A 12,651-nucleotide genomic window follows, 5' to 3' on the forward strand; every position below is an offset into this window, starting at 1 on the left:
ATTCATATCATAGCATGACTCTGTCCTAAATAATCAACATCAATAAGTCCTAAATGCACATGAATACCTTTAAGTGTAGTACTTGATATCCCTATCAGAAATGCACTCAATCCACGTCCTATTGGACCATAGGTGTCATGGGGCACTTTGCAGATTTCTTTTGTCAAAATAGTTATTGTGTCGGTGGTGGGTACATCAATCCCTGTGGACCCACTTGTTGCTCCTGAATACTGTTTGCAAATGGGTAGCTTTGCAGTGCTGGGAAGGCCCATAATTGCTGTTAATGGTTGTCAGGTTATTTGTGTCCCCACACACCCCTTCGTGTTCTTCTTCCCATTTCCCTGCAACAGCTGACCATTTGCATGATACTTACTCGTGCACAGTGCCCAGATTTAGCACAATGATTGCACATAACATTGCTGCTTGCATTTGACTTAGATGTTATTTTCTCGGTATTACACTGTGCCCTTACATGCCCTTGCTGTCCACAATTACAGCATTTCGGTGGTGGTCTTAGAACTGCAGCAAGAGCTGTCATTTTATGCTCTACTGAACCAACTTTGAGCAAGCAGTAACCATTTCAGGCAATGTGGGCTCCCCAGGTAAGGTGTCAACAATCGTTCTGCAGTCTGGGTTTGCACTTTCTTTCACCAATTCTATACACAATCTATGTCACAAAGGTTCATTATCTACCTGTTTTTCAATAGCTGCAGCAAGCTTTTCCACAAACTGCAAAAATGGTTCTCTCATCCCTTGTTGTATAGTAACATATCTCTGTTTTGGAACTGCCATTTCCATTGTTTTAATTAAAGCACTCATGCCTATTTGCCGAGCTTGTGTCAAAATTGAAGGATCCCACCTTGCCTGTAAATCTGGGTTAGCAAAAGGCCCAGTGCCCAATAAGGCATCAACACCCACAGCATGACGAGTCGTGTTGAGGCAGCTGCATATTTGTTAAAGCTGTGTGCTCAGCCACTCACCTCTGAGTTTCTTGAAACACACCATACTGTACTGGTTGGAATAAAACTGTAGCAAGATGCATGATGTCATAAGGTACAAGCATACTGCATTAATTACATGTATTAATTGCATTACCTCTGAGGAATTAATACCAAACTGAGCCACTTTCAATTGGAGATCTTGCACAACCTTCCAGGCAAAGACATGATGACTGTCATCCTGCCCTATTCCAGGAACTGCATTAAAAACTGGAAAAGCCATAGGATTATCACAGGCAACATTTGCCTTAACACTCTCCTCCTGAGGTACTTTTGGGGCACCAAATCTTTCTATTAGGTCCCAATTTTTTTATTCAGCTGCTTTCTTCCTAAGAAATTCCCAAAACTTCTGAGGCTGTCATGGAAGCACAGTTACTTGACACGGAGGCAAAGTCCATGGGGCAGTAGGGCTAGATCACTTAAAAGCTGAACTGCCAACAGTTCCCTGCCCCACCTCAGGTGTTACTGCGGGTGACTCTTCACTTGATTTGCTGTCACTGTCCGGCAGTGGAGGATACGACCTTGCAAACTGTTCATGCAGCTCAGAGTGGGGCGGGGGGCAAATGGCTGGGCTAGAGTGGAGGGGTGTAGGTCTTAGATTCAAAGAAAAACCATAAATTTCTAACCAGGTAGAAGCTTGAGAAAGTGTTGAGAAAGAATGTAAGTTCTTTATCTCTCTTGTTCAAATTGTTTATAATTAGGTTTTACTACTGTACGTCATCCACTGCACACCAATACGGTCAGATGTTTTCACTTCAGGACCAATAGAGTTGGTCTGCACAAAGCTCTGTATAAAAGAGTGATGTATTTTGAAATAAATCAGTTATAGTCTCAGCCTTCTGAACAAAGTCTATTCATTCCCATCCTGCCTCAACAGCGTCAGAGGGGAGCAGGGGGCAGACAGCTGGGTTTGTCTCTCTGCCAAAGACATTTCCGCTAACTGGCGCAGTGGTGCAGTGTATAGAGGCACCGCTGAAAGCTGCTGTGCAGGTGAGATAAAGAGGCTTAGGAGTCTGAGAAGGAGATACTCTGTCAGTCTGCCCGGAATCCTTAGCAGCTTTCCCAAAAGCTTCAGCATCCAGCCCAGAAGCTCTGGCAACTTTCCTGGAAGCTTTGGTAGCCTGCCTGGTAACTTCCATGGGCACCTGCACTTTCTTCAAGGATGTATGCAACAAGTTCCCCATCAGAGGCCCCATCTGACTCATCCCTCCCATCAGACTCCTTTATCAACCCCAAATCTTCATCCACCTTGTACTCTGCTTGTTCCCGCTGTTTTCCATTCTTTTAATGCCTCAAAAGGCAATCTCCAAGTAACAACTAGATTGACAATAGTTTTATCTCCCGCTCAGGTGACTTCCCACAGCTTGTCCCTGACTTTTTTTCCAACCTTTAACACTAAAAGCTGTGTCAGGATCAGTAGCAAAATCCTATGATCTAGCCCACAGCAATATACTACAAAGGGCATAGTCTGAAGTAGTAATTCCCTTATTTCTTAACACAGCTTTCTATGTAGCCAAAATAGTCTCTTCCTCTTTAGATTTATTTCCCATTATCACTAGTTGGTGCCTCACCTGCTTCCAGGTGTGTTGATAGGAGAAAATCAGGTCAGGACTTGCCTGTGGCTTCCACCCGCCACTCTCAGCTGCACCAGCGCCGCCTCCCCTGCTACTCCCCAGCGGGTCAGGGCTGCCAGTTGCTGGGACCCCGCGTGGCTCCAGACCGACCACGCTGCTCAGGCTGTGGCTCCACGCGGTGGGCACCAGCTATCACTGGTATATACACTGCATCGTGAGGCGGTCGCCACACAAAGCACAGACCACAGGCGGTCTCAGATGGCAACTCTTTATTATCGAACATGACCTTTTATAAACTTTCTAATTGTTTATACTTCTTCTACCCCAACTGTTGGCCACAAAAAATCAACATAACACCACTGGTGAACGGTAACAGTGACTTTAGTTAACTTTCTGAAAATGCTTTATCCAGCTGCAGTTCTCTCCTTATCTTTCTCCAGTTCTTCTCTCAGCCTCCTTGGTAGCAGCCTTGGAGAGAGCTCTTTATCAGCTTCTTGCCCCTCAGCTTCTTTTTGCTCCTTTAGCTAACAGGCCTGCTGTTAGCCCCTTCCACAGTAATTCATCCATGAGGGGCAGGAAACAAGTAGAGCAGAATAGGATTAAAAAGCCTAGTGATTAATTAGAATTGGTTAAAGTCTGACAGACCTTGAGATGACACCAAAATTCATCATCCTAGAGTGTAGCCTACAGCACACTACTCGCATTTCTATATTCGGGAAAAATGTTTTCTTCCTTTTACGCTGTCTTAATTTAAAAACTGAAAGATTCAAGAGGAATTACTACATCCTCCAATGAGTCCATGAAGTTTCCTCTGAATGATCTCCTTCATGTTACTGCAGTCTACTATTCAAGTATATAGGGACAACTGTCACAGTAATCTCATTAAAAATGTGTGCTTTGTTAAAATAACCATCACAAAAATCAGTCATAGTAAGGCAGGTAAGACAGAATCAGTATTGATACTGAAAATCTATTATGAATGCAGAAAAAGGCAGAATCCAAAAACTTCAGAAGTATGTATATAATATACTCATTTAGTTGAAAAAAACTTACACGTTTATTAGAACAAGTTTGGGGTTTTTTTAAATCTCATTTTTTCTACTTTGGATAGCTTTACCTCAGCAGTCCATAAATTATTTTTGCTGTATTAAACTAGTGAAACAAGGATATTTAGTCTAGATTTTTAAATTCCAGAAGGAAGTATTATGCAGTGTTACAAATGAAAAGCTACGTTAGATTCCTAATTTATCAGTAAAATACCTAACTGCAGAATGATATCAGCAAGAAATTCTATTATTTTGGAAGAGCAGGGTAGTATGTTAGAGAACTCTACCTTTCCAGACACTGGAGAAGAAGGAGTAGCACAGGGGCTGGAATAGCTACTGCTGTCTGCAGGTTTCACTGAGGACTGAGCTGATCTGTCATCTGAGGATTGTCCGGAGAGCAAAATGTCTTTTTCTTTGTACTTCTTTGGCTGGTGGAGTGCAGGAGAAGAAGATTTCACTGAAACCCTACAAAGGACATACCTTGAGTTTCACAAGCAGTCACTGAACAATTTACATCGACCTGTCCACCTACAGCATGACCACATGTATTACAGCAACTACAACATCTATTAAACCTAACTAAAAACTCATACTGACCATTCATTGCTTTTTAATGCTACTGTTAAACTTCTTCTGCTACTTCTCAAACATCACAATTCATGGACAATATTCCTGACTGCTCTCTCAAACAGCAGCCCCAGGTATGAAATACTTCTCTTTGGGATTACAATGCAGCATACAACAGTATAACACCTTCCAAATGTACTTCCACTGTTTTCACCTCCTATTACTAGCAGAAACTTAAGTGATACTCGTATACATAAACTGCAACCTACAGTAAGCAGAAGACCTCAGCATCTTACTTTTCAGCATGAGAGGAGTCAGATAATTCTGTTTCTGTTGAGCTTTTTCTGCTGCTGGTTGACTTCCATGTAGATGCCAAAGGAAGTTCTTCACAAGTCACAGGCCTTGGTCTCTGGCCAATTCCTGAAGGCTGCTGCAGACCTGCAGACTGTTCTTCAGCACTCAGAACAGCTGTAATTGCTCTTACAGTTGTTTCATCAACCTGAGACCACAGCTTAGAAGGAGCTCGCATACGACGCAGAAACAAGCTGTGCCACTTCTGCCTGAGCTGCAGCAGCATACCAGCAGCCTGCAATGAATTCCAATTCTGTTAAATACTGATGAAAATTAGATCACACAGGTAAGAGAACCCTGTCTTTTCCCTATCAAGCAACACCTGGCATTCCAATATAAACAGAGCCCAGAATTGAAGGCAAGACTAAGGTCTTGGGGAAGGGGAATAATCCATATTTAAACTATGATGTTAATTTGCTTTCTTTTCCTTGGGTACAAGGTCATTTTGGAAACATTTCATTTAGCTCTGTACTAAACTTAGCTTTGTATTGTAATTCCACAGACTTTTTTTTTCCTTCTTATCTTTCAAGAAAACTCAATCCTTTCATGCTTTATGCCCTTCCTCTCAAATCAGTCTCTACTCATGCATTCTTCAGTATAGTTGATGGAAAAGAGCTCTAAGTGATATTTTTCTTACATAGACAGCTGGTCAAATGTGATGACTAAATTCAGAAGACTATTGTCTAATTCTGCTACTAGAAACGCTTCCATTACAATAAATTTTTAAAAATCACTCTTCTGGACATGACTTGACTAGGAGAGAGAGTATTATTATTAGAGTTGGTAAAGTTGTGTGTTTCATGACCCATAAACTGCAGCCACAGCTCCTTAATGACATAAAGACTTCTATTTCAAAGAGGATTTGAAATGTATCCTTCCAAAATCTGACAGCAACTTTCTCTCAGCAACTTCAGCTTCAAGTGCTCCTTTTTTGATCTGATTTTGGTTATCCTCTCAGAGAAAGAAGAACACAATATGCCAATGTGACTGTTCTCTCAGCTCCTGTCCAGATTTTAGCTTATCCCAGCTTGTGCTATGGCCTGATGGAGCACCATGCAGGCAGGACAGGAGGCCAGAAGGAGCAGAAGGGCCCTTATGCTGTCACTGTCACCTGCAGCTTGCTGTCCCTTGCAGTCATCATTTTTTGTCTGCCAGTTTCTTCAGAATCTGCTGACTTGTGGAAAGGGACAAAACTGCCAAGCTCAGATATAAAACATCATATTGCCCAGAAAGTTTTTGAAACAGACCCAACAGCATCTGGATTGCTGAGGCTTTCCTGCTCCCTTTTGTGAGAGACAGGACACCCACACCAATATGGAGGAAGAGGGATGAGCACTCTCACTGTTGACTTAGGTGACTATTCTCTTTCTTTCTGCTGACAGGTAAAAGAAGAGAAAGGTATGGGTGATAGGTGATCAAACACTGCAACTTGGATTTTGAATACACAAATTCATGCAACAGACAACTCTGTGCCAAAGGGGATTGAAGCCGTTTAATTCTTAATGAGCTTGTGAAGTAAAGGTTAAATCACAGAGTACCTAGTTGGAGAGACCCAAATGGACCATGATATTCTTGGAGAAAATTCTTGGCTACTCAAATGTTACAAAAACCTTTTCACATCTTTTTACAATTCCTCTACATGAAACAAACCCAGGAGTAATTTCTTACTTACTTCAGGGTCCAGTTTAAGATGGAGCCATTCATCCAGCTTCAGCAGTGCCAGATCAGCAGACGTCCTGTCCTCCATCTCACTGTCGCTGCTATCATTAGACACCCCTCCCCCTGAATTAAAGACAAAAGGTTCATCAGAATTTCCATATTTTTTCTACTATTATTTCTATACAAAAACCCGCATACTACTGTATTACCAGCAATATTTTTCCTTCTAAAATTGACTTTAAATGTAAACATTTGTAAAACTACCTCTTCTTTTCTGCAAATACACTGCAAAGTCTTTGCTCCAGATAGCAGCAATCAAGTAGCCAGGCCTGCTGAAGGTCCTACTATGTAAAAACGTGGATTGATATGATGTGACCCAACTCATGTACCTTCACCAGTTTTCACAGGCCACTATACAACTTTTGCCTAAAGCTGTTGGCAAAATCACACATGCCTCTATTTCCTAGTAAAACAGCAGATTTAAAGACCTAGTAAGAAAAAAAAATATGTATGGCTACTAATTAGGATTCTTTATTTTTCTTAAGTGCAATTCAGTCAGCATGAGCACTACTCTAAGGTTCACAGTTTAAAAGCAAGACAGGAAAGCTTTAGAAATAAGTTGGACTTTTAGTTTGATTCAAACTATGACAACTAGAAGCAGTTATTTTTGCTTCCATTCCAACAGGACTCAATTTAAATGAGAAAAAAAGAAGGAAATGTAAATATATTCTCTATTACTTATAGTTAATAGTACAGTTAACTGAAATTAAAAATTATCAGTAGAACATATCTTGAAAATGTATGTGTTAGCTAGAAGCAACATGACTTGTTTGCCATACTGATTGTTTCTAAATTATTCTGTTTGAATAATCTGGTTCAATGTATCAAATAAAGTAGTCTGCAGAAAGAGAACATGCATATTACACTTCTCAGTACCAGTACTACAGTTCTCATTAGATATTGTGGCTGCATTCTTTCCTTACAAACTATACTGCAGTTTCTGAGACCCTACGACTGTGTAATTTATGGACTTGAATAGGTAAGGAATCCCAAAATGGAGAGATTTGTTACAGAACCAACAAACTCTTCCTGAATAGCTACAGGAATTATAACAGCGCTGTTTCCAGAATCAGCCAATATATGTATTAAATATTACTGAAAAATAAGCTCTGCATGTCACACGCTGATGTATACCAACGGAAACATCCCAAATCCAGACTCCAGTGTACCTTGAAAGGATGAAGATGCCTGCAAGGCATTACTTTGCAGTCTGGCTGGTCCACAGAAGAGGGCCACGGTGACAGGTGTCACAACAGAGCAGCACCTGATGTTTGCTGTCTTGTGAGCTCTCGTCATTTCATCATATATAAGCCAGTCTGTAGGGAGGGCCTGGATGGCTGCAGCTTGTCCATTTGCTGGGGCAATCTGTGGAAGAGCAGGTAAAACCAGGCTATTGTACCCTCTACCTGTAATTAATGTAAATTTGAACGTATTTCTCATTTTATCCAGAGACACTGTGGGTGCCTCAACCTGGCAGTGCCCAAGGCCAGGCTGGATGGAGCTCTGAGCAACCTGGACTAGTGGAAGGTGTCCCTGCCCATGGCAGGGGCTGGAATGAGATAAGCTTTAAGGTCCCTTCCAACACAAACCATTCTATGATTCTGTATTTTGAGAATTAAATACATGTACAATTATATACATATAAAAATATACATGCATGTTGCTATCATGCTGGCATGGTAGTGTGGAGGATTTGTTTTAGAAAGGCCTTGGAAATGAGAAACTGAGGGAAAAGATACATTTATGTATGCTCCATTGTTTCAGGAAAGTCCCGCTTCAGCATTCCTCTGTAAACCCCCTTTCTCCCCACCCCTGAGTAGTTCCTATTGGACCCGGCCCCTGGGGTGGTTCTGATGTGCCTAAGCTGGACACTGTCTCTATTGTTTAGACCTTAACTCTTAATTTTGCTGTATAAAACTGTATCTGGGCAATAGCCCGGGGCCTTTGGTCCCTGCAACGCTTCAGGCAATACAATCTCTCTGGACAAGCATACCATTGGTCTCTCTTGGTCTCTTTATCTCGAATCCTAGTGGCGACCGAGGCAGCGCTGCAGCTCGGACCGTGCTAACCCAGCCGCTGCCTGGTGAGCCCAGGGCAGCGGGACCGCGGAAAACCCCGGCCCCGGAGGGGACAGCTAGCCGGAGGGTCCCGGGGGCTGGGGAGGGACAGGGGACAGCGGCGAGAAACCCCCGAAAGCCGCACATGCACATAAAAAAGTGTGAGAGAATTCAACCAGATTCATCAATTATCCTACCATGGTAAAACAAAATATGTTGCTTTAAAAAGAAATGTTAAAAATAAGTTTCAGAGAAAAACTTGCTTTTAAGAATAGGGATCATTATATCTTTAAAACAATTTTATAGCAGGGCAGTTTTTTTGCCTTTTTGCCTTTTCCATCTAGAGAAAGGACTAATTGAAACGATAGAAAAATGAATCAACTCCAATTCTATCAGCTGGGTAGAACAGTATTTTCTAAAGCTGTAGTGTTAAATGCCTATACTGCTTTTGAAGTACTGACAAATAGGAAAAGACATTTCTAAAACACGTGACAGATTTTAGTACCCTTTTTTTTGAATTATGAATTCAAAGTGTCTTTACCTTTTTATACTGAGACTGACCAAGAACAGAGGTAGGATGAAATCGCACTTTCTTCTCTTTTGGTTCCGTCAACACCAGGCTGTCTCTGTCTACATGCACAAGATTGGGATACATCCCAGCCACTAAGGCACCTTTAATTACAGCCCAGTTCTCAGAGTTAGCATTAACATCTCTAATATCAGCTCCTCCTCTGGCTCTCACAAAACCTGACAAATGAAAGAGACAAAACAGTGCCATGTTACCTTGTGTTTGGCTCTCAAAAGGAGTCAGAAACTAAAGGTGAAATAAATGACTTCTTTGTTGCATTTTTCACCACTGCCAACCTTAACAGCACCAAGAAGAAACCATTACACTGAAATCCTTCCTGATAAGGGGTTTCATACTGACACAGGATACCACTATTTTCTGCAATATAAAGACATTTCCTATGGGAATAATTCATTAAAACATGAAATGCAGTGGCATGTGGAGATGAGGGTGCTTTCAGTTTGATCAGCCACAATTCCTCATCTGCACCATACCCTGCATGAATGTGTGCATGACAGTGTATTTCAAATTAAGGAAAATTACACCAGTGAACATGATTTTTGTTACAATTTCTATATGCTTGACTTTAAAACAACGTTAAAATTGTTTCCAACTTCTCTACCTGAGGCTCTAAGCTGGCCAAGCACCTGTGTTCTCATTCCTGTAATGATTTCCATTGTGGCTCGGGATAGGAAGTTCTTTTCACAGAAGGCTCTCTCCCAGCCGTCACTGCGTGCCTTCTGCCATGCCTGAAAATGTTTTTACATTTGCCTATTAATTTGAAGGACTTAAACTAAAAACTGCAGGTGTTTTTTTAAAGATTACATTTATGTCAATAAAATGAATGCAAAACCCACTCTAAAAGTTAATGTATCAAACCAGATTATTTTTTCTGTTCAACAATTAGATTCTCCTTATGTGCTCACTCCAGTGATGATTATGTCAAATTAAAACAATAAATAAAGATCATTACATTAAGATCATGATTCAAAGTTCAGTGTAGTAGGATGCAAAGAGGCACATTGTTGAAACATTCAAAATTTTCTAGGGTTTGAAACAAAACATACTAAAAAAAGGGCTCCCTCACAAATTTATGAGTCCAATACACAGGAAAGGCACTAGGCAAAAAGAAAGTCTTCTCTGAGGACTTAATCACAGTCCGCCACTCTACATCCAACGGTACATCTGCATTTTGCTTGGGTGATGTGCTGTGATTAGTACTTTCTGAAATGAAAGACTACCTGGAAAGCCCTGAGCAGGGCCATGTGGTCACTGAATGTCCCGGCAGCAAAGCGCTTCCTGCACAGCACGGCTGCACGCTTTTGGGAGGCCAGCGTGGGCAGCACAAAAGGGTCTTGGCAGGCAAGAGCACAGGCAATGGTCAGAACAGGATCCAGGCACTTCAGAACTACAGCATACAACACCATTTTACCGAGGTGTGGCTCTACAGGTAATTCAGTCAGCTGATAACCAAGCTCAGTGAGATCTTCCCAAGGGTCCATGGCATCTATGGTCTGTTCATAAACAAGCAAACAAACAAATAAAGGAGAGGAGGATGGGTACAGTGGACAAAATCAATTTACAGTGAAAGCAAAAAGGATGTGAATAATGGACATTAACTAGACTTGTTTCCAAACACTGAAGAAGCAAGTCAGACTATTAACAGAGACAAGACTTTGAAGCACTCTCTTCCCTTGACATGGAAAAACACATCCCCACACACAAAATGAAAACAGACAACAAGCAAAACTTCAAAACATCCTTAAGTAATTAAAAACAGCTTCAGTACAAACTGAAGTCAGTAAACTGCTACACCACAAATTTGGGATCAAACACAATTACCATCTAAACCTGTTCCTTTTCTGACCTTAAGCATATGCACAGCATTTCTCACAGTTACAGCAGGCGGAGGATCAGGAGCTTTCATAAGAAAGTCTACAATTGGACAATTAATTGGAGCCAGAATTTTTGTGTACAAACAGATCTCCTGCAAGGTAAAAGGCAGAACAAAAAAAGATTACCAAGATTTGGAAGCAGCTGCCAAACACATGATTTGTTGCAATTAGTAGTATGGTTTGAGGACATTGTATTTTTTAAAGTTATAGTTTCTAACTGAACATGCACCTGAAGCGGCAGTCTTAGAAGTTCTGGAGATTGAAATTCCAACATATTCTGAAATCGGAGCCTGCTGAAGAGATGAAAGCAGACCCCAGGCTGACAGCGCCCAGCCCTTGAAAATAAAATATGGGAAGTTGTGAAAATGAGGATTTCTTTCTAAAAACAAAACCAAAAGCCAACAAACAGACACAGAAACTCAGAATGGAAAAGAAGAGGCACTACCATGAAGAAAGTGTTGTTAGGTCACATGCAACATGAGAATTTCCTAATCATTAATTATTTTTGAGAGTGTGGCAATTTTTTACTGTAATTTTAACCCAACACTGAGAAATCTGGAGAAAGAAAAACAAGGCTTTTCTAATGTAAAGTGCTGTGGGTTTTTTGCTAACCTAAGACCAGTCCAAATCTCAATCATCCTTTGTTGTAAGGAACCAGTTGCAAACTTTCTTGCTTCCCCTCACATCCCCTAAACAGAAGTGATCCTTGGAGTAAAAGGTAGAATAAAGATGAAGTAACTTGTGAGTGAATGAGGGAGGAATGAGCAAATTCTCTCAGTCATATACATCTATGTGCATACATGCAGCTTAATGCCAATATGATTGATTAAACAGGCATTTGTTGCTACATAAACTTCTGAGCCCTCCCCCACAGTGCTGGGAAGAATATAATCATGGCCTGTTAAGTCATGGATAGCTTGGAGAAAGTGAAATAGGCAGTCCTCTGCCCATAGACATGATGTGAAAACATCCCACTGGACATTGTGACTGCGGGTGCTACGTGGGAGAAAGAGGAAGGAGAACAAATTAATGGGGGGAAAACAACCCAGACCTTTGGGAAATGCCTGAGCATCACTTTTCTACAACTTGGGAGATTATTCCAAGGAAATACATGCTGACGCCTACTCGTCTGCAGAGAACCAGTGTTGGCCTCTATGCAACACAACACCAGAATAGGCCAGAAACAATTACTGTGTTGTGTGGTTTATTCTAAACATAAAGGACTGTGCATATCTGCAAAATGGGAACCGCTATGAGGCATTTATTACCTGCCTTTTCTCTGGATAGCACTGGCTTTTGAAATCCACCCCATTTTTAGCACTGTAGCACAACTCAGTGCATCAAAAGACTTCTAGAAAAACAAAGAAAGGAATACAAACTGAAAACTTAATAGGGTACATGAAATACAAGTTACTAGTTAGTTAGATTACCAACAGGAGTTTTCTAAAAAGTATGAAATAGTAATATATACAGCAGCTTCTGAGACAAAGGTACCTTCTCAATTTCAAGTGAATTAATGAGGGTATCTCCTTTCTAGTATCTTAATGCTCCGCAATTTTTGAAATTCAAGATTTTCAAGGTTTTTTAGATGGATAGTTTACAGTATTTGTCTTAAAACAAATGCATGTTGAAGCCTTTCAGAAAGGACTGTTGCCTGACAGGCACTAGGTCTCAGCTAGTAAAAGCTTTTTCTCACTTTACTGTAAAGTAATAAAAAAAAAAAAAAAAAGTTCTCCAAAATTTATACACTGTGTGTTTTAGAATCACATTAGGAAAATTTAAGGCAGTCCTACCTCTTTCACCTTGCCTGAGTCAATGACAAACACCACATCATTGACTGTTATGCTGGTTTCTGCAATATTAGTAGAAAGAATCT

At 40.9% G+C, this 12,651-nt stretch overlaps 1 protein-coding gene across 1 annotated transcript in view; it reads right to left on the bottom strand.

Annotated features, from left to right (window-relative positions):
• Nucleotides 1-3,784: 3,784 nt before the first annotated feature.
• Nucleotides 3,785-12,651, bottom strand: part of LOC110473413 (3'-5' RNA helicase YTHDC2-like) — a 30,171-nt gene continuing 21,304 nt past the window's right edge. The window contains exons 16-26 of the mRNA XM_077790375.1: nt 12,569-12,649; nt 12,044-12,126; nt 11,005-11,110; nt 10,748-10,867; nt 10,122-10,394; nt 9,503-9,629; nt 8,854-9,059; nt 7,425-7,620; nt 6,209-6,318; nt 4,482-4,771; nt 3,785-4,083 (exon numbers count right to left, since the gene is read on the bottom strand). Coding sequence (XP_077646501.1) covers nt 3,813-4,083; nt 4,482-4,771; nt 6,209-6,318; nt 7,425-7,620; nt 8,854-9,059; nt 9,503-9,629; nt 10,122-10,394; nt 10,748-10,867; nt 11,005-11,110; nt 12,044-12,126; nt 12,569-12,649 — 1,863 coding nt within the window. The 3' untranslated portion in view covers nt 3,785-3,812. The remainder of the gene's footprint in view (nt 4,084-4,481; nt 4,772-6,208; nt 6,319-7,424; nt 7,621-8,853; nt 9,060-9,502; nt 9,630-10,121; nt 10,395-10,747; nt 10,868-11,004; nt 11,111-12,043; nt 12,127-12,568; nt 12,650-12,651) is intronic.

This window comes from Lonchura striata, chromosome Z, assembly GCF_046129695.1.
Source record: "Lonchura striata isolate bLonStr1 chromosome Z, bLonStr1.mat, whole genome shotgun sequence".
Classification (NCBI taxonomy): domain Eukaryota; kingdom Metazoa; phylum Chordata; class Aves; order Passeriformes; family Estrildidae; genus Lonchura; species Lonchura striata.